The sequence below is a fragment of the Staurois parvus genome, unplaced genomic scaffold (assembly GCF_062004578.1).
Source record: "Staurois parvus isolate SC_StPar_1 unplaced genomic scaffold, SC_StPar_1.0 ptg000468l, whole genome shotgun sequence".
Taxonomy (NCBI): Eukaryota; Metazoa; Chordata; class Amphibia; order Anura; family Ranidae; genus Staurois; species Staurois parvus.
Window position 1 is genome coordinate 452,412 of NW_028318264.1, and position 19,782 is coordinate 472,193.

The 19,782-nt window shown below is 41.9% G+C and overlaps 1 protein-coding gene across 1 annotated transcript in view; it reads left to right on the top strand.

The window, feature by feature from the left end:
* The window catches only part of RIPK1 (receptor interacting serine/threonine kinase 1), a 76,946-nt gene that overhangs the window by 40,805 nt on the left and 16,359 nt on the right, over nucleotides 1-19,782 (top strand). The window contains exon 8 of the mRNA XM_089689042.1: nucleotides 4,441-4,531. Coding sequence (XP_089545168.1) covers nucleotides 4,441-4,531 — 91 coding nt within the window. The remainder of the gene's footprint in view (nucleotides 1-4,440; nucleotides 4,532-19,782) is intronic.

Consider the following 19,782-nt stretch of genomic DNA (forward strand, 5'->3'; position numbering starts at 1 on the left):
AATGATTTGTACCGGGGTAATATGATATCTCTCTCTCTGGAGTCTATACCTCTTTTAATACAAGAGAGGATTTTGCTCGCTTTAGAAACTGCAGCTTGGCATTGCATGCCATTATTAAGCTTGTGATCTACCAGAACTCCCAGATCCTTCTCCACCATTGATTCCCCCAGTTGTACTCCCCCTAGTATGTATGATACATGCATATTCTTAGCCCCCAAGTGCATAATCTTACATTTATCAACATTAAATCTCATTTGCCACATAGTTGCTCAATTAAACAGTGCATTGAGGTCGGCTTGTAAGTTGAAGACATCCTGTAAGGACGTTATTCCACTGCACAGCTTGGTGTCATCTGCAAAGACTGAAATTAGATTTTTTATATTTCAATGGTTTTTATTAATTTTGAAACAGTATAAAACAGAGGCAACAAAACACGCCCACGCGGGGGCTATCAATTGCACAGATAAAAAATGCAAAATAGAAAAAACAGTGCTCCAACGCCAACAGGGCAAAAGGTACGCCCATGCAGGGGCTATCAATGGCACATAAGTTACAATACCATTAATGTAACTCTGACTATAACAACTAAAGGCAGCTGTCCACTGTCACACCAAAAACAAACAAAGAAAGAGAGAAAAAAAAAGGAGCAGGGGTCCAAGAGCTCCAATACCGAACGCCATTACATCCCCAGACTAGCCGGAGGGAGCGTGGGAAAGGCATATTGCAACCACAGCTCCCATATTTTCAAAAATTTACATTGGGAGTCGTTGCAGATACTCGACATCTGTTCGTTGAGCATCATAGTGGTCATACGATCCCGCACCCCCTGAAGAGGGACAAACGGACTCTTCCAGGCCTGAGCAATTGTTCTAGTGGCCGATAAAAACAAATAGGAAGCCAACTTCTGCTGGTGAGCCAAGAGGCCCGGTATGGGGCAATGAAGGAAGGCATACCGAGCATCCCGGCGTATGGAGAGATGGAACAAGGTGAAAAGGAGGCCAAACACACGAGTCCAAAAACGAAACAGTCTCGGGCATGACCACCAGATATGCAATACATCTCCATGATGGCCACAACCCCGAAAGCATCGATCACTACAGGCAGGGTTAGCCTGGGCCAAACGAGCCGGAACCCAATACCAACGAAACAATACCTTATAGGCTGCCTCCAGCGTGATCGTATTAAATGAGAATTTAGCTATGAGTGACCAGGCCTTATTCCAGTCCTCCGGATCCACAGCCACTCCCAGGTCGCGCTCCCACTGAACAACATATGAAAGAGAAGTATGCGACGAGCGTCTGTTCAGAGCTGCATAAAGAAGGGATATAAGGCCGGGGCGCCCGAACGCTGCTGGCAAAGCTGTTCAAAGGCAGATTTCTGGTATGGGAAAGTAGAAGTGCCCCGCAGCGAGAGCAGCCAGTATCGAAGAGAAGAAGGTATCGAAGGGGTCTGAGGGAGGGCCCTCTTCCTGTTGGACGACCGCTCCCAGATGTGGCCCGGAGGAAGCGGCCTCGCCGGGGATCCAGATGAATGAGCTGGGCTCTGATCAGCAGCTTCCGGCGAAAGAAGGTGCAAAGATTCAAAGAGAGAATGGGCCTCCTCCGGCGTGGCAACAGAGTGACTGCGGCCCTGGTAGTTGAAGGTGAGGCGGAACGGAAAGCCCCAAGCGTAATTAATACTGCGTTTCACCAGGACCAAAGTGAACGGCTTCAACTGGCGGCTTCTGAAGAGTGGTCTGGGAGAGGTCCACGAAGAGCTGGTAGCGATGCCCCAGGAAGCTGAGATCAGGGTTGTTTCTGGCCGCCAAGAGGATAGTTTCCTTAGTGCGGTAATAAGTAAACTTGATGATAATGTCCGTTGGGGGCCCATCCGGTCGTCTGGGGCCCAATGCATGATGTATGCCGTCAAATTCGTGCCGGTCAATGGGAATAGCAGGCGTCAGCTCCTGAAACAGAGCAGTATCGGTGGAAGTGAGATCTGCGACCGTTTCCGGGATACCCCTTAACCGCAAAATGCCACGGCGGGAACGGTTTTCGAAATCCTCAAGCCGTAGCAGCGTGTGCGCCAATTCTTTCTTGAGGTCGCACAAATCCTGTTCGTGATTTTCAATGACCGTGGCTGCAGCGTCCATTTTATCTTCGAGATCGTTCGTTCGGTTGCCCAACTCCCGAATTTCTCGCGAAAGACAGTCGGCCAGCTTGGAGGTAGCAGAGGACAATTCTGACTGCAGCTCAGCATCCCGCAAGGATGGAATGAGAGACTGCAGGGATGTCTCTGATGCCAGGTCTTCCATACCGCTAGGATCCGACCCACCCGTGGGTAGCGGCGGCGGAGGACCCGAAATCGAGGCCGGGGCTTCATTTGCGGCCTCCGGTGGGAGCCGCGAACTCGCGGCCGGGGTCCTGGAAACCTCTGGCGGCCAGCCCAAAAATCGAGGCCGCGGCTTCAGCTGCGACCTCCGGCAGGTGCCGCCCGCCAGGTGCTGGTGGCAAGGGCGGCCGGTGTTTTCTTGCCCATTGGGGTACCCAGAGGACAAGGGGCCAGCGAGAAAGCAGGGGGACCCCCCGAGGGTTAAAAATCAGCCGATGTGTCCGGCAGCCGAGGAGAAGATTCAAAAGGCAGCCATCCTGGCTGCTACTCACGAGCGCCCCCCTGAAATGTGATTTTTAATCCCAGACCCTATATTGTTTATAAATATATTAAAAAGTAAGGGTCCCAACACTGAACCTTGGGGTACACCACTGACAACCCTAGACCATTCAGAGTATGAATCATTAACCACTACTCTCTGAATATGATCTTTTAGCCAGTTTTCTATCCATTTACATATGGATTTTTCCAAGTCTGTAGACTTTACCTTACACATCAGCCGTATATAGGGAACTGTGTCAAACGCTTTTGTAAATCCAAGTATACCACGTCCACTGCCACCCCTCTGTCCAAGCTTTTGCTCACCTCCTCATAAAAAGAAATCAGATTTGTTTGACAACTTCTGTTTCATGAATCCCTGCTGTCTGTTGCTTAAAATATTTTTTCCAGCAAGAACTCATCTATGTTGTCTTTTATTAAACTCTCCAGTATCTTCCCAACTACAGAAGTTAAACTAACAGATCTTAAATTACTTGGTAAAGATTTTGTCCCCCTTTTTAAATAATGACACCACATTGGCCTTATGCCAATCCAGTGATACTATGCCAGTCATTAATGAGTCCCTAAAAATTTGAAACAATGGCTTTGAAATGACATAGCACAATTCTTTAAGGACCCGTGGGTGTATGCCATCCGATCCAGGTGCTTTATTCACCTTTATTCTGTCTAAATATTTTTGGATCATATGTGGATCATCTGGAGCCAATGTGGATCATCTGGAGCTGTGTCAATACCATTCCCATTATGGACAGGAGCTCCCCCATGCTCCTTTGTATACACACAGCTGAAGAAGGTTTTTAATAAATTTGACTTCTCTTTGTCCCCAGTCACCCACTCTAGATTATTTTGTAAAGGGCCTACATGCTCGAATCGGACCTTTTTACTGTTAATATATTTGAAGAATTTTTTGGGGTAGGTCCTGCTATCGTTTGCAATCTGTCGTTCGGTTTCAATTTTAGCAGCTTTTATTTCCTTTTTGCATATTCTGTTATATTCTTTGTAATGTTTAAACGATGATAACATTCCTTCATTTTTATATTTAATAAAAGCTCTTTTCTTATTATCTATAGCTTATTTAACTTTGGCCATAAGCCGCATAGGTTTGGTTTTTAGCCTTTTAAACTTGTTGCCCATGGGAATATATATCTGCAGTGTGTTCACATACAGTCTTTTTGAAGAACTCCCATTTCTGTGTTGTGTTCATTGATGCCAATATTCCCTCCCAGTCTAAGTCTTGGAGAGCAGCTCTCAGCCTTGGAAAATTAGCTCTCTTAAAATTGAGCATTTTTATTTTTCCCATATGTGATTGCTGTTTACAGCTAACAATAAATAAAATCATGTTATGCTCACTGCTACCCAAATGTTCTTTTATATGGACATTTGTATTAAGCTCTGCATGGTTTGAGCTTACTAGGTCCAGCAGAGCATCATTCCTAGTTGGGGTCTCTATGAACTGTACCATAAAATTGTCCTGTAGTAGGTTTTAAAATGTTTGCCCTTTAATTGTTCTTACAGTACCATTACTTCAGTAAGATTCCAGGTAGTTAAAATCCCCCATTATTATCACTGTCCCAGCCCTTGCAGCCCTTTCAAACTGTGCAAGGAGCTGAGTCTCCACCTCCTCATTAACACTGGGAGGCCTGTAACAAGCTCCAATGATTATCTTTGTAGTACACACCCCCATGTGCAGTTCCGCCCATCACACTCTCCATCAACTAGGTCCTCTATCACACTCGCTCTGAGATCAGTTTTCATCAAACTTCTTTCATACATTTTTTTTCATACATACAGAAAGATTACCCTGAACCAGAAGCATTTATTCAAAGGATGGCATCTTTGCAAATAGACTGTGATGCAGAAGCTCCCAGTATGCCACCAAGAGGTATGTTGATTTCCTATATATTGTATTTTTTTTTAGAAACATTTTTTCAGAACATTAGATGACTAATGCCATGCCATTACTATATACTGTATATATAAATAAATATATATATATATTTTTTGATTGCATATATCTACTGTATGAGGTTGGACAAAAATATGGAAACACTACATGATTTGCAGGTGTGAAGGTGACGACATGTTTTGCTTTGAAAGCGGAAGTGATGTAACTTTCTTTTGCTTCCACTGTGCGATGAGACACCTAGCTAACAGGTTGGGAAGCCTCACTTTCGTAATTCACTGCATGCACTGCCACTAATACTGAGTCATGTCAGAGCTTACTGAGTTTCAAAGAGGGCAAAAATTGTTAGTGCTTTCTTAGCTGGTGCTTCTGTGATTGAAGTTGCTAATTTATTTGCCGTGACGCGAGGTATCAAAGGCTATGACGGCATATACAGTTTCCAGAAAAAAGTTGTCTGGTAAGCATAAACGCAGAAGACAAAAGGACATTGTGGACCCAAACTAAGAAAACTACTGCTGTCAAAGTGACTGTAGAGCTCAATCTCAGTCTTTCAAAGCTCGTGTCCATAAAAACTGTGTGGAGGGAACTCCATAGGCAAAACATTTATAAGCGAGCTGCAATTGCTAAACCAATAGTGACCGATATTAATGCTCAGAAGAGGAGAGAGTGGTGCAACACCCATAAATCATGGACCATCTATCAATGAAAGACTATAATGAGGTCCAATGAATCAAGCTTCACAATGTTACCAACCACCAGACATGTTTACATTTGGCAAACACCATCCCAAGCTTACGACCAGGTCTTGTGCCAACGGTAAAGCATGGGGCCGACAAAATCATATTTTGGTATCTTGGTATTCTGCAGGCCCCATTATCAACTTGAAAGGTATAGTCACTGCCAGTGAAAATGTACACATTTTGGCCAACTATGTGCACCTAATGGTGCAATGATTGTTTCCCAAAGACAGTTCCATTTACCAAGATGATAGCTGTTGTGAATTTGTGGTTTGACACACATGATGCAAAGTCTCGCACCCTTCCTGGGTGCTGCATTCATTAGGCCTCAAATATCATAGAGCCACTATGGTCAATTTTTGAGAACAAGGTTACATTATTACATTACATCGAGTTTATATAGCGCCAAAGGGTTTGGTCAGCGCTGTACAATAGAGGGGGGGGGACAATACATGAAACAGTACAGCAACTACAAACAGCACACGAGGGGATAGAGGGCCCTACTCTTTCGAGCTTACAATCTAGGAGGGAGGGGGTAGTGGTACAGGAGGAAGTGGCTGTGGGGGATGGAGTGGTAGGAGGAATGAAGGAGAGCGGCAGTTAGGTGAGGGTGGGGTAGGCTTCCCTGAAGAGGTGGGTTTTCAGGGAGCGCCTGAAGGTGAGGAGGGAAGGTGACAGTCTGATGGATTGGGGTAGTGAGTTGCAGAGGATGGGGGAGGACCTGGAGAAGTCTTGCAGACGTGCGTGGGAGGAGGAGACCAGGGGGCAAGATAGAAGGAGGTCCTGTGAAGAGCGAAGGGTACGGGTAGGGTGATACCTGGGAATCAGGTTGGTGAGGTAGTTAGGGGCAGTGTTGTGAACGGCTTTGTAGGTCAGAGTGAGTAGTTTGAATTTGATGCGTTGGGCGATAGGGAGCCAGTGGAGGGATAGGCAGAGGGGGGTGGCAGAGGTGGAGCGGTTGGTGAGGTGGATGAGTCTAGCCGCTGAGTTCAGGATGGTCTGAAGCGGGGAGAGCATGCACTGGGGAAGGCCGGTGAGGAGGGAGTTGCAGTAGTCGAGTTGTGATATGATGAGGGAGTGGATGAGCGGTTTAGTGGTTTCTGGGGTTAGGAACGTGCGGATTTTGGCGATGTTGCGGAGGTGGAGTCTGAACGAGTTTGTTAAAGATTGGACTTGGGGCTGGAAGGATAGGTTGGAGTCCAGAATGACACCAAGTACTCTGGCCTGTGGGGCGGGTTTGATGGTGGCAATATTGGATGTGAGGGTGGGCCTCACAGGGGTTCCTTTTTAGGTTTGAGTTGAGTATAGTACATAAGAGTGCGTAAACCCGGATCCATAATCTCTAGGGCAAGACCACCATACATGAGGGCAACCCTGAAAGCAGGTCGATGGATATTGTGGGAGGATTTTGGCCAATCGAGCTGCTGTGTAGTACCAGCGGTACATGACCTTATAGGCGGAGACATTTCTGGAGCATTTGGAGGCTGTTTGGATCATTATCTGCCAGTCCTCAGGTGTCAGGGACACAGACAGTTCACGTTCTTAATGTTGTTGAAAAAAGAGTTTAATGGAGGCTTCTTAGAGGAAACGATAGAGGAATATATTAGAGAGATTATACCTGTTGAGCACAGACGTGACCTGCAAATGCTTTCAAAAGCTGATAGAAGATAAGGTGCTGGGTGAGGTGTGGTCTAATCAGATTATGAATGAAGTGGCGAAGTTGAAGGTAGAGAAAATGTCCTCGTAAGGGTATCTCATGAGATGAGCGAAGCATTTCAAAGGTAGCAATCCTGGTCAGGTAAGCAAGGAGTGGACTTCGAAAAACCCGTGTCCCGTCCACAAGGCCTGGTTGGTCTAGTCCAGGAGGAAACAATGAACAGAAGAAAAGGTGTAGAAGAGGCAAATAAGGGCGAAATCAATCCAGCAGAATATTTGATAGAATCCCAGAGCCTGAGGGTGTGCAACAGAGAAGGACCTATGCCCGAGGGGCGATTAATGGGAGGGTCCCACGGCAGAGAAGGCAGGGAAGTCGGGTAGGAGTTGACAATGTCAATTGTGGCCCATAGGGGTAAATGGTGAATCTCATGTAAAAGGGAATGGAAGCAAGAATGGCTGCAAGATAGTAATAGTAAGCGCAAAGATTAGGGACCAAAAGACCTCCTTGGGTCTTGTGAGTGAACATTATTAATAAAAATGTGAATAAACTCAAGCGTTTACTATGGTGAATACAAAATATAAATAAATAAGTATGATAGGAATACTGTAGCCTCTAGTGCACACAACACATGTCTGAGTGGGCTAAATAATGAATAATATCAATGAAAATATGCTGCGCTACATATAAAAAATGCACAATACCTATAAAATATATATACGTAGAATGGTGATAGCAGAAAACAAAAATTATGTGACACAAAATAAATAATTAATGAAAATTAATATTCCAAAAAAATATATAATCAAAGTCCAATTATGTATGTCTTCTCCTGTGACCCCTCCTTGGGATAACGACCTCCGTGTGAATCTGTCACAGAATTCCAGTGCAAAACATCCTCCACCATAAATCTGGTCACCTCCAGCAGTGTGCCCTCACATTATACAATGTTTTGGTCTGACTGCACTTTTGGTCCCAAATATATGGACTCTGAAGATCAAATTGCTGAATAATAGCTCCAAATGATGCTCCCTCCAGATAACCGCCTCAGGCACAGCCGTGTTCCTCATAAACAAAAGCTCAAAATAGTGCTTTATCCTTTAAACACTTTTATTGCACATTAAACATAAGAAATGCTCTCATATTCCGTAGCTGCATATCTGCACCATGTATGGTGAACATCCAGTAAAGTACTAATTAGGCACAAGATGGCAGTATCATCCCCAGCAGCATAGAAACAGTCCAGGCTCCAAAACTTCACTATACAAGGTATATTGCAAGGCAATGCATGGGCCCTATGTATATCTGCAATTGGCTACAGAAAGGACAATCCTGGAGCGATGTGTGGATTACTACTACTGCTATTCCGATGAATGGTAACATCGTGGCCTCATCTACACACTCCTCCCCGACGTGTTTCGTCACAGATCATGTGACTTTATCAAGGGGATCTGATTGGACCGTCCGACATTCATTCAGTTTATATAGAGAACCAGTGCCATTTTGTTGTAGACCAAATCAACATGTACTGTGCGATTGAACATTATTCCTTTGCTAGGATGGGGCCAGGAAGAACCCCAAATAAAATGAAAAATATTGAATACGAAGTATATGAGGGGGGGTATTGGGACAGGGAGAACTCTGAAAAAGTATAACAGTTTGGGCAGGTATGTCATTCAAATTGCATTGATTCTTCCAAATCAAGATAATGGGAGATGGTTCCATGTAAGCAACAAATCCGACAACACTTTAAACAAGGGGGGGAGGGGGAACTGGCCTGGTATAGGCCTTTCGTAGGTAGGAGAGAGCCGGATACCTAAAAATGGCAGTGAGGCAAGCCATTGAAATGGGAAGGTTTGACAGATAGCATGTAAAGTTTGCTGTGCAAGGGACAGATTAACATGGAGAGCAAAATAATTCAAAGTTTTCATCAGATTGGGTAAAGAAAGATGTGGCGATGTTAAGGATAACAATATGTTGTCTGCAAACAGAGATCTTGTGGCAACCACTCCCATCACATCAGGATTGCTCCGAATCGCATCGGCCATAGGTTCAATGGCCAGAACGAACAAGAGCGCGAGAGATGGCAATCCTGTTGGGTGCCCCGCTTGATCGGGAAAACAAAGGATTCAAACCCATGTTATCTAACTTTATCTTGGGGGGTGCTGTACAAGGCAGCTATCCAATGCAGAAAAAACGGGCCAAAATCATAATGCCGAAGAACCTTAGTCAAGTAGGGCAAAGAAAGTGTGCCAAAGGCTTGTTTGATATCCAGCAATAGAAGCATCATTTCCAAAGAGCAACCTTTAACAATATGAAGCAATTGTAGAACTCGGCGGATGGCATCTCCTGCTTGGCATTTAGGGACAAAGCCCACTTGATCTTTCTTAATGAGTCTAGCCAGAAAGGAATTGAGCCTATTAGCCAGAATCTTTGTAAGAAGCTTTAGATCTATATTGATCAGAGAAATTAAATGATAATTTGCCCAACTGTAGGGATCTTTGTGAGGCTTAGGGATCATAACAATGTTCGCAGTCATAGTTCGCAGCCTCTTCATGGATAGCATTATACACGGCTGCTAAATGACGAGAAAGAATGTCCGCAAATGTTTTATAGAAAAGTGCATAATATCCACCAGGACCGGGCCGTTTACCCAATTTTAGGTCTTTAATGCTCTGTTGAATTTCTGTAACAAAATGGCCCGATCCATGAGTGCCCTATGAGCTGGAGTAAGTCTCTGGAGGGATAGACCATCCAAGAAGTGGGCCATATCTTGCTCATCTGTTTGCGTAGGTGCAGCGTATAAAGATGTAAGGTGGTGCCTGAACTCATCTAGTATTTTAATAGGATTACTAGTGAGGACACTATGTCTTGTTTGCAAAGTGATTGGGGAGTGTTTCGGGGCAAAGGTACAAAGTCGGTTTGCCAGCAATGTGTCAGGTTTATTAGCTTACGCATACCATTTTTCCGCCAAGTCCATCAAGCAAAGATCAAGTTCAGTCCAAGGCCCGGTCTACATGTTTATGGTAAGACCTGGTGGGGGATTTCTTAAATCGTTCCAGAGCATTTTCCAAATTGATTTCCATTTGACGTTGTTTATGCAAACGTTCTTTCTTACGTTTGGACACTATCTGGATAATATATCCTCTTAGTACCGCCTTATAAGCTTCCCACAATGTTACTGGGGAAGAAACCGACCCCGCGTTAAGCTCCAAATATCCTTGAGATTTTTGTAGAACAGTCTGGATCTCTTGAATGGAGAGCAGGGAATCGTTCATGACCTAAGGGGCATATTGAGGTTTACAGAGCAAGGAGCTTCAAGAAACTAGTATTGGGTCATGACCTGACCAAGGGACCGTCATTATGGTAACCGAGAGAACCATAGGAAGGCAATTATGGTGCATAAAGACATGGTCAGTCCTGGACTGGGAGTTATGCGGATGCGAATAATGCGTATAGTCTTTCGCTAAAGTATGAAGCTCCCTCCAGAGATCAACCAGGCCATAGTCATTAAGGAGTTGTTGAAAATGATTAGCAGCGGTTGATGGACCAGAGTCATCGGCTGGGTATTTATCTAACTTGGTGTTCAGAATTAAATTGGAGTCACCCGCTAACAAGAGCTTGCCAATCAGATGGGTCGCCAAGAGCGAACAAACGTGAGAGAACTACTTTGTTCTTTTAATATCTCAAAATCCTGCGCAGCAGATACATAGCATTCTAGAGGCTGCTGCTATCAATAAACACAAAATAATGTGTACCAATGAAACAAAAAATATGCTATGCTGCCGCTCTTATACTGTGGGAATCTAGTTATGATATGAAACTAGATGCCAAAAATAACATGAAGTACTACAATTCACCTCCCTCTACAATGTGTAATCAAAGGTGCTCCGTTCTCAAGATACATGTGTCAGTGATACATGCCTAACCCCAAAATGACTGTGTTAGAGCAAACCATGTTATGTGGTGCTATAATACACCTCCCTCTAAGGGGAGTATTAACCACCCTAATAAAAAATGGATTGCTTAATATGATTTGTGCATACATATACCCCTGAAAACCATAATGTGTGACAGTGACTACAATACACCTCCCCCTATAATAACATGAGGAAAATTAGAACCATGTGCACAGTGCTATAAATAAATTCCAAGGTCAACCTATATAAAAGGCTACTAATGACCTTATCCCAACATAGTGCAAATGAGTTAAGTAATGCTTATAAAGACAAACAATGCAAAATCAAATAAACATTTCGGTTCATAATGAAACAGTCTTGGTGCTATAAAACACCTTCCACATCTAAGTTGTCAACGTGATATAGTGATATATTGGTGATCTTGACGATAAAAAATTCTGTGATGAGTGCTTCACTCGTGCCCCATCTCCAGAGTCCCACTCATCGCAGGGTATTGACCACCTATGCCAAGGAAGGTCATAAAGTGCTTTTGGGTGCTTCAGCAAGACCCTGCCCTCTAAACCTGGAATCCTCTCGAAAGGAAGCAACACTTAAAATGACCACAATACTCCTCCACCACAGTAAAACAATCAAAGGGAGACTTCCATAGCGTTATAACGTATGTATTAAATAAAACCACTTTGAAAATGCACTTACATATTTTCCATGTGTATGGCACTTTAAAACCAATATGTCCTAGGACGCTGCATTCTCTATCAACTCCCTCGTGTAGACCGGAAGTTATGCTGCGAACCCCGCCCAATGCGTTTCGTCATATGACGTCATCAGGAGCCGAAATAACCAGATTCCCACAGTATAAGAGCGGGAGCGCTGCATATTCATTGTTTATTTTGTTCTTTTACCTGGTGTTTCCATAATTGTGTCCCAACCCCATGTGTATACAGCAGGTAAAATAAGTATTGAACACGTCACCATTTTTCTAGGTAAATATATTTCTAAAGGTGCTATTGCCATGAAATTGTCACCACATGTCGGTAACAACCCATGCAATCCATACATACAAAGAAACCAAAACAAATAAGTTCAGAAATTAAGTTATGTGTAATAAAATGAAATGGCACAGGAAAAAAGTATTGAACACATAAAGAAAAGGAGGTGCAAAAAGGCATGGAAAGCCAAGACACCAGCTGAAATCTATCAGTAATTAGAAAGCAATCCTGCCCCTTGTCAGTGCAAATGAATATCAGCTGGTTCAGACTCAACTGACTGCCTTTAAAAAAAGTGTCTCATTACCAAGGTGTCACATCTCATGATGGGTAAAAGCAAAGAGCTATCTCAAGACCTTCGTAACCTTATTGTTGCAAAATATACTGATGGCATTGGTTACAGATAGATTTCTAAACTTCTGAATGTTCCAGTGAGCACTGTTGGGGCCATAATCTGGAAGTGGAAAGAACATAATTTCACCATAAACCAGGAAACAATTAGTTGCTCCTTGCAAGATTTCTGATAGAGGAGTGAAAAAAATTATCAGAAGAGTTGTCTAAGAGCCAAGGACCACTTATGGAGAGCTTCAGCAAGACCTGAAATTAGCAGATATAATTGTTTCAATAAGTAATGCACTCAACCGCCATGACTGCATGCACACTAACCATGCAAGACTCCATTACTGAAGAAAAAGCATGTTGAGGCTTGTTTAAAGATTGCTACACAACATTTAGACAAGCCTTTGAAATACTGGGAGAATATAGTCTGGTCAGATGAGACCAAGATTGAACTGTTTGAATGTCATAGTACACACCATGTTTGGAGGTCAATTGGCACTGCACATCACCCCAAAAACACCATACCAACAGTGACGTTTGGAGGTGGGAACATCATGAAGTCGGGCTGTTTTTCAGCATACGTTGCTGGCAAATGCCATATCACTAAAGAAGGGATGAATGGAAAAATGTATCAAGACATTCTTGATAAAAAAAAATCTGCTGCCATCTAAGCCTAATCGGCTTAGGAGGGCACGGCATGTGAGCTCTCCGGCTGCCTCGCCGCCGCCTAGACTTTCCCCAGAGCTGGATGAGAAAATGTCCAGGGTACCTACCTAGTGTGGTGGACATCGGAGGATAGCGACAGCGGCAGAGGGGCTTTGGATCGCGGCATAGGGGTGCTCCAGTGACCCGGGTCCGGAAGTCTTGGAAACCTGGTGTAGTCCGGGGGTGGAGACGGGAGGACTCAGTGCAGCCACGTGACCAGCCGTGGAGGAGTACTGGGTAGGGGAAAGCTGGCGTTTTGTGGAGGAAAAGAGTTGCCGGCTCGCTCTCTCCCCCACTCCCTCTCCTTAGTTGATGTGGAGACCCAGACCCTGGAGGACTGAAGATGCTGTCTGGAGGAGACATCTATGGGGAAAATAGATAATTGGAGATGAAATGGAGAGGGAGCATCTATTCTTTGAAGAGATCTGAAGCCTGTAACTTACAACCGTCTTACTCGAGGAGAAGAAGTGGAGGGTGAGTGAAAGCGGTTTGAATTGAGGAATAGATCTATTACTGACTGTCTGGCTGTTGTGGAGGATTTGTGAAGGAAGGAAGGAAAGTATAATTTTTAAAGGATTCCCATAGTGAAGAAATAGAAGTAAGGAAGAAATGAAGAATAAAAGTGTTAAAAATAGTGGCCTAAAAGGGTCTCAAACTGGGTCGATAAAAAAATATACGTCTAAATGAAATGGGACCCCAGAAAGAGCACAAGGAGTTGGGGATAAAAGTGAACTGGAATTAAGCATGGAAAGTAGCCCCAAACTATCCCAGAAATTGAAAAATGGTAATCAACAATCTGCAGAAAATTTGGAGATTAGAGACCTTGACAATGATCTACAAGTACCAAATAAGAAAGAGATGGAAAATATGTTTAGGAACTTAGAAAAATCTATAAAGCAAGAAATGGCAATCATTCGGAATGACTTGGGGCAATTATTGTCAAGGGTAGAAGAAACAGAGGAAAAAGTTAAAAATCACTCCCAGCATATTGCGGATTTAAAAAAATGCTCAACAGATATTTGAAAAGAATTAAAGAAACTGTCTTATAAAATAGAAGTTCAAGAAAATAAGGATAGGAGGAAAAATCTTAGGATAAGAGGGGTTTCGGAGGCTCTTAACGGAGGAGAACTAAGAGACTTAATCATTAAAATCTTTAACTCCATAATGGACAGAACTGAAACAGAGGTGGTTAATTTGATTGAAGTTTTTAGAACAGGAAAACTCCAACAAGGAAATAGTAAAAGAGATGTAATTGCCCAATTTCAGAACTTTGGAGATAAAGAGGAAATTTGGAGAAAGATTAAGGGAAGATCAATGATAAAGTATGGAGAAATGGACATACAGATCTTTGCGGATTTATCACCTGAAACCTTATGGAGGAGGAGATTACTAAAACCCCTGCTAGACCAGATGAAAAAACAAAATATATCCTATAGATGGGGCTCACTAATGGGCTTAATTGGATGGAAAGATGGAGTAACAACATATTTGAGATTCCCTAGAGATTTAAAAGACTTCTGTGACTGTTTAGGCTTACAATTTTTAGAGATTCCTGGGTGGACTGAGGAAGAAAGAGATTTAGGAGTTGGAGGAGCAGAGAATTGGCAGTTAGTAAGAAGGAGGATGTAGATATTGGAAAGATGGTGGAGAGGAGAGGGTAGTGTAAATGCTGCTGTGTGGAGGGGGAATTTTTTTTATAATAAGCCCCTCCCCTTTTTGTTCCCCTCCCTCTGCCCTATGCTATACCTCCAATTTGGAGAGAGTCCCCTGAGAATCTGGGGTTATGAATATATATGGGAACCCTATTGGATATTGTATGGAATATCTGGGGAAGTCTGGGGTGGCGGGAGGCGGGGAGAGTCGTCCATGGTTGGAGCTCAACCCTTAAATATAAATCTAACGAGGGTTAAACCCACGAATGATGGATAGGCAAACTAAAAGCCTAAAAGAGGGTGGTGAGGTTGGGGGGAGGGGGGTTGGGAGGGAGGAGGGGGTGGGTGGGAGGGAGGGAGTTAGGGAGGGAGGGGGGAGAGGGGGTTTTAAAACTGACATCTTGCACAAGAGAAGAGGTATAAGGAATGGGAAGAAGAAAGGAGATGGTAAAATAGGAAGAAGATAAATGAAATATGGAGGAAATACAGTTTGTAACCCATAATGTAAATGGGTTAAATTGCCCAGGTAAAAGATTTAGGTTATTTAGAGAATTACAGCATAGGGCGGCCTCAGTGGTATTTTTGCAGGAAATGCACCTTGAGTTAAAAAAAAAAACCTTAAGTTGAACTCTAGATATTATCCGATATGGTACTATGCAGATTCCCCAGTTAAGAGAGCGAAGGGTGTGGCTATAGGATTCACAAAAAATATTAGGTTTGAACTGGAGGATAGGAAAATGGATCCGGATGGGAGGTTTTTGTTCTTGAAAGGTAAATTGCAGGACATTGAGTGTACGCTCGCTAACATATATTGCCCTAATAGGAAGCCGGAGATGTTTTTGAAAGGGGTTCTGAAGAGATTGATGGATTTTGGAAAGGGATATTTAATAGTGGCTGGAGACTTTAACCTATGTATGGATCCACAAATACAACTTCTTTAGTGCAGAGAGGGGGGAATATGTCGATGGGATTATTGAAGAAGGTGATGAGAGAGAGTCAACTGGTGGATAGCTGGAGAATTGTAAACATGAGAGATAGAGACTATACTTTTTTCTCTAATATTCATGAGACATATTCTAGATTGGACTATATATTGATAGACCATCGACTCATTGAGGATTTGGCTAGGGTAAAAATAGAAGCAATGACTTTTTCAGATCACGCCCCTGTTGTAATGAAATTAAGATAGGGAGGGAAGTCGTCGGGAGGCCTATCATGGAGGCTGAATGAGGCACTTCTCATGGACCAAGATACTGAACAGAAGATTAGGGAGGAGATAAGGAGATTTTTTGAGGAGAATGAAACGGGAGATGTATCATTGGCTACAGTGTGGGAGGCGCATAAAGTATACATAAGAGGAATCCTTATTGCGATTGGGGCAAAGAAAAAAAGGGAAAGGCGAGAGAAGATTAGTGGGCTTTTGAAGGAATTAGCTGAGATGGAACGCCTACATAAAAATAACATAATGAAAGAGATAGAGCAAAAAGTGATAAAAAAGAGGGAAGAATTAGAGAAAGTGATGGACGAAGAAAAAATGAGAATCTTTAATAAAATTACGAGGGAAAGATATAAATGGGGAGATAGACCGGGAAAGTATCTGAGAACCTTGAGGAAAAAAAAGAATAGGAATTATATAGACAAAATAAAAAATTCCAAGAGAGAGTTAGTCCACTCAACCAAAGATATCGCAAAGGTATTTAAGGATTACTATAGTAAATTATATAATATTGCCCCCAATGATGCTACAAATAAGGACAAAATGGTAAATATTGAAAAAAGAAGGGAGTATTTAAGAAACGCAGGACTAACAAAATTAAGTGAAGAACTATTAAACTCCTTAGAATCTGAAATTACACAGGAAGAATTAAAAATAGCATTAAAAAGCTTTATGACGGGAAAAAGCCCTGGTCCAGATGGGTATACTGTGAGGTATTATAAAAAATATAGTGACTTACTGTTACCTAAGTTAAAGATATATATGGATGCGTTGGGGGGAGAGATGGAGATGAGACAGGAATCCCTACTGGCCCAGGTGGTTCTAATACATAAGGAAGGTAAAGATATCTCCCAGTGCTCAAGCTATAGACCGATATCGTTATTGAACATAGATACGAAGTTGTATGCAAAGGTTTTGGTGAATAGGTTAAAAGATCTGATGCCAGAGTGGATACATGGGGATCAGGTGGGCTTTGTTAGGGGAAAAGAGGGCCAAGATAATGGGTTGAGATACCTGATGCTTATGCAGAAAAGTAGAAGGGGAAAAAATCCAGTGGTGTTGCTCTTGATAGATGCGGAGAAGGCATTTGACAGGGTTAACTGGAGCTTTATGATGGATACGCTAGAGGTTCTGGGATTGGGTATTAGGATGAGGAGGTGGATTGGAAGGTTGTATGAAGGACCTTCCGCGATGGTAATGGTAAATGGAGAGAGATCAGAGACTTTTGCAATGTCAAACGGAACCAGACAGGGTTGCCCACTGTCCCCATTGTTGTTTGTTTTATCTTTGGAATCCCTGTTATCAACAATTAGGAAAAATATAGATATAAGGGGAATTAACGTAGGAAAGATAGAACATAAGGTAGCCGCATTTGCGGACGATTTTTTGTTCTATATTGGAAACCCTAGGATAACACTTCGTAACCTAATGAAAACATTGAAGGAATATGGGTATTGTCAAACCTAAAAATTAACCCGGGAAAAACAGAGATATTAAATATAAATCTTCCAAGGAGTGAAAAAGAAAAGATACAGAGAGAATTTCCCTTTATATGTAAAGATAGAGAAATAAAATACCTGGGAGTGAAACTTACTTCTTCACACAAAAACCATTATAAAGCTAATTATATCCCATTGTTAAATGAGATTAGGGAGGAATTGAAGAAAATTGGTGGAGAAAATCCTTCCTGGTTAGGTCGTATTAATTTGATAAAAATGGTAATTGTCCCCAAGATCCTGTATAAATTCCAGATGATTCCCATTAAACTCCCAGAGGTGCATTTTAGGACAATTAAGCGAATGGTAACAAGATATATATGGAAAAATAAAAAACCTAGAGTATCATACGAAGTGTAAGTAGAAACAAAGAAAAGGGTGGGTTGGGAGGGTCGGATTTTAGAAGATATTACAGGGCAGTTATCCTAGCAAGAATTTTTGATTGGATGCACAACTCAAAGAGTAAAAATTGGGTCAAAATAGAAAATACACTTAGTGGAAAGGATTTGAGTAGGATTGTCTGGGTGTCAACACAGTTTAGAGAATAAGCTGAGAGCACGAGTCCATACACTATGATTGTATTAAGGGAGTGGGATAAAATGCACAAACAGAGGAATTAGGATTTTAATTCACTGCTAATGCCATTAAGAAATTCAGAGTTTTTTCCCCCAGGTAAAGAGGAAAGTACAGGTAAATGGATTAAGAAGGAAGACGCTCAGTTGAGAGATGTAATGGAGGGGGTAAACTTAAGAACACTGTAGGATTTGAAAAGGGAAGAGGGAGGGATTTTCACTAAGATAGATATATGGAGGTATAACCAATTGAAACAGTTTGTGGGGAAATTGACGAAGCCTCTTAGAATTAGAAAAGATTGGAATTTATTTGAGAAGTATTTGGAAGTTTGAGGTGATGGGAAGCACAGCACTGCTAAAGTATATAAAATTCTCACTGATTTAGATAGTAAGTCAAAAGTAAGGTACATAGAAAAATGGGAAAGGGATTTAGGGGTGGAGTGGGAGGAGCACACACAAAGAAAAATATATAGACTGGTACACGAGAATGTCAGCATGCGTGAGGTGGAAATGAACTTCAAATGTTTGATAAGGTGGTATGTTACACCGACGGTAGAGCACAAGATGAGTGGGGAGAAACAACCTTGGTGTTGGCGAGGGTGTGGAGGGTTGGGCACGATGTATTACATATGGTGGGAATGTTCAAAAATACAAATATATTGGAGAAAGGTTATAAATCAAATTAGGATTATTACCGGAACTGAGATTGGACTGGACCCTGAAACTTGTCTTTTTCATATTACAAAAATATCAGTGAATAAATATAAAGAACTGGGTATATGGTGCTATCTAAATGCAGCAAAAAGTTTGATACCTAGGTTTTGGCGCAAAGTTGAGGCACCGAGGGAAGAGGACTGGATGAATAGAGTGGACCAGATTGCTAGATTGGAGAAACTATATTACATACAGGAAGATAGGATGGAGGCATATTATATGAAATGGGAGGAGTTTAAGGTAAAGGTGAAATACGTTACTTTCTAATTAAGTATAAAAAAAGAAAACATATTGAAATTTGTCTTTCTTCCTTTTAAATCTTTGTATCCAGAGGATGTGAGATATAAGTCGATTAGATAGATGTCAGGGGTTCATTGAAGAGGGGTGGGGCTGAGGGTGGGTTGAATGAAGGGGGTCATGGGGAGAAAAATGATATGAAATAAGTGGTTTTATGAGAATTTAGTTTTTTTTGTATTTCCATTTTGGATTTTTGTATTGTTATATTTGAAAATGAATAAATACTTAAATAAAAAAAAAAAAAAATAATAATGATGAAGGAGAAACGAGGGTGGACATTTCACCAAGACAATGATCCGAAAAACAAAGCCAAGGAAACTCTCAATTGGTTGAAAAGAAAGAAAATAAAGCTGCTAGAATAGCCCAGCCAATCACCTGACTTGAATCCAATAGAAAATCTATAGAAAAATCTAAAGATCAAAATTCATATTAGAGGCCCACGGAACCTTCAAGATTTGAAGACTATTTGTGTGGAAGAATGGGCCAAAATAACACCTGAGCAATTCATGTGACCAGTTTCTCCATACAGGAGGCGTGTTGAAGCTGTCATTGCCAACAAAGGTTTTTGTAAAAAGTATTAAATAAATTTCAGTTAGCGTGTTCAATTCTTTTTCTCTGTGTCATTCCATTTTATTACACATAACTTAATTTCTGAACTTATTTGTTTTGGTTTATTTTTATGTATGGATTGCATGGTTGTTACCGACGTATATATATATATATATATATATATATATATAGTGTGTTTATACAGTATATGCTTTGCACATTATTTTTTTTTTAATGGCATTACTTCAATTAGGTTTTTAGAGGCATTTTATAAATTACAGTTGGACTTACATCCTCTTAGGTGTTAGATATGAAGATTTATGCTGGCAATATGCACATAGATTTTTTTGGTTCAACCTAAAGGATACAGTCTGTTTAGTTCATGCCCATTAT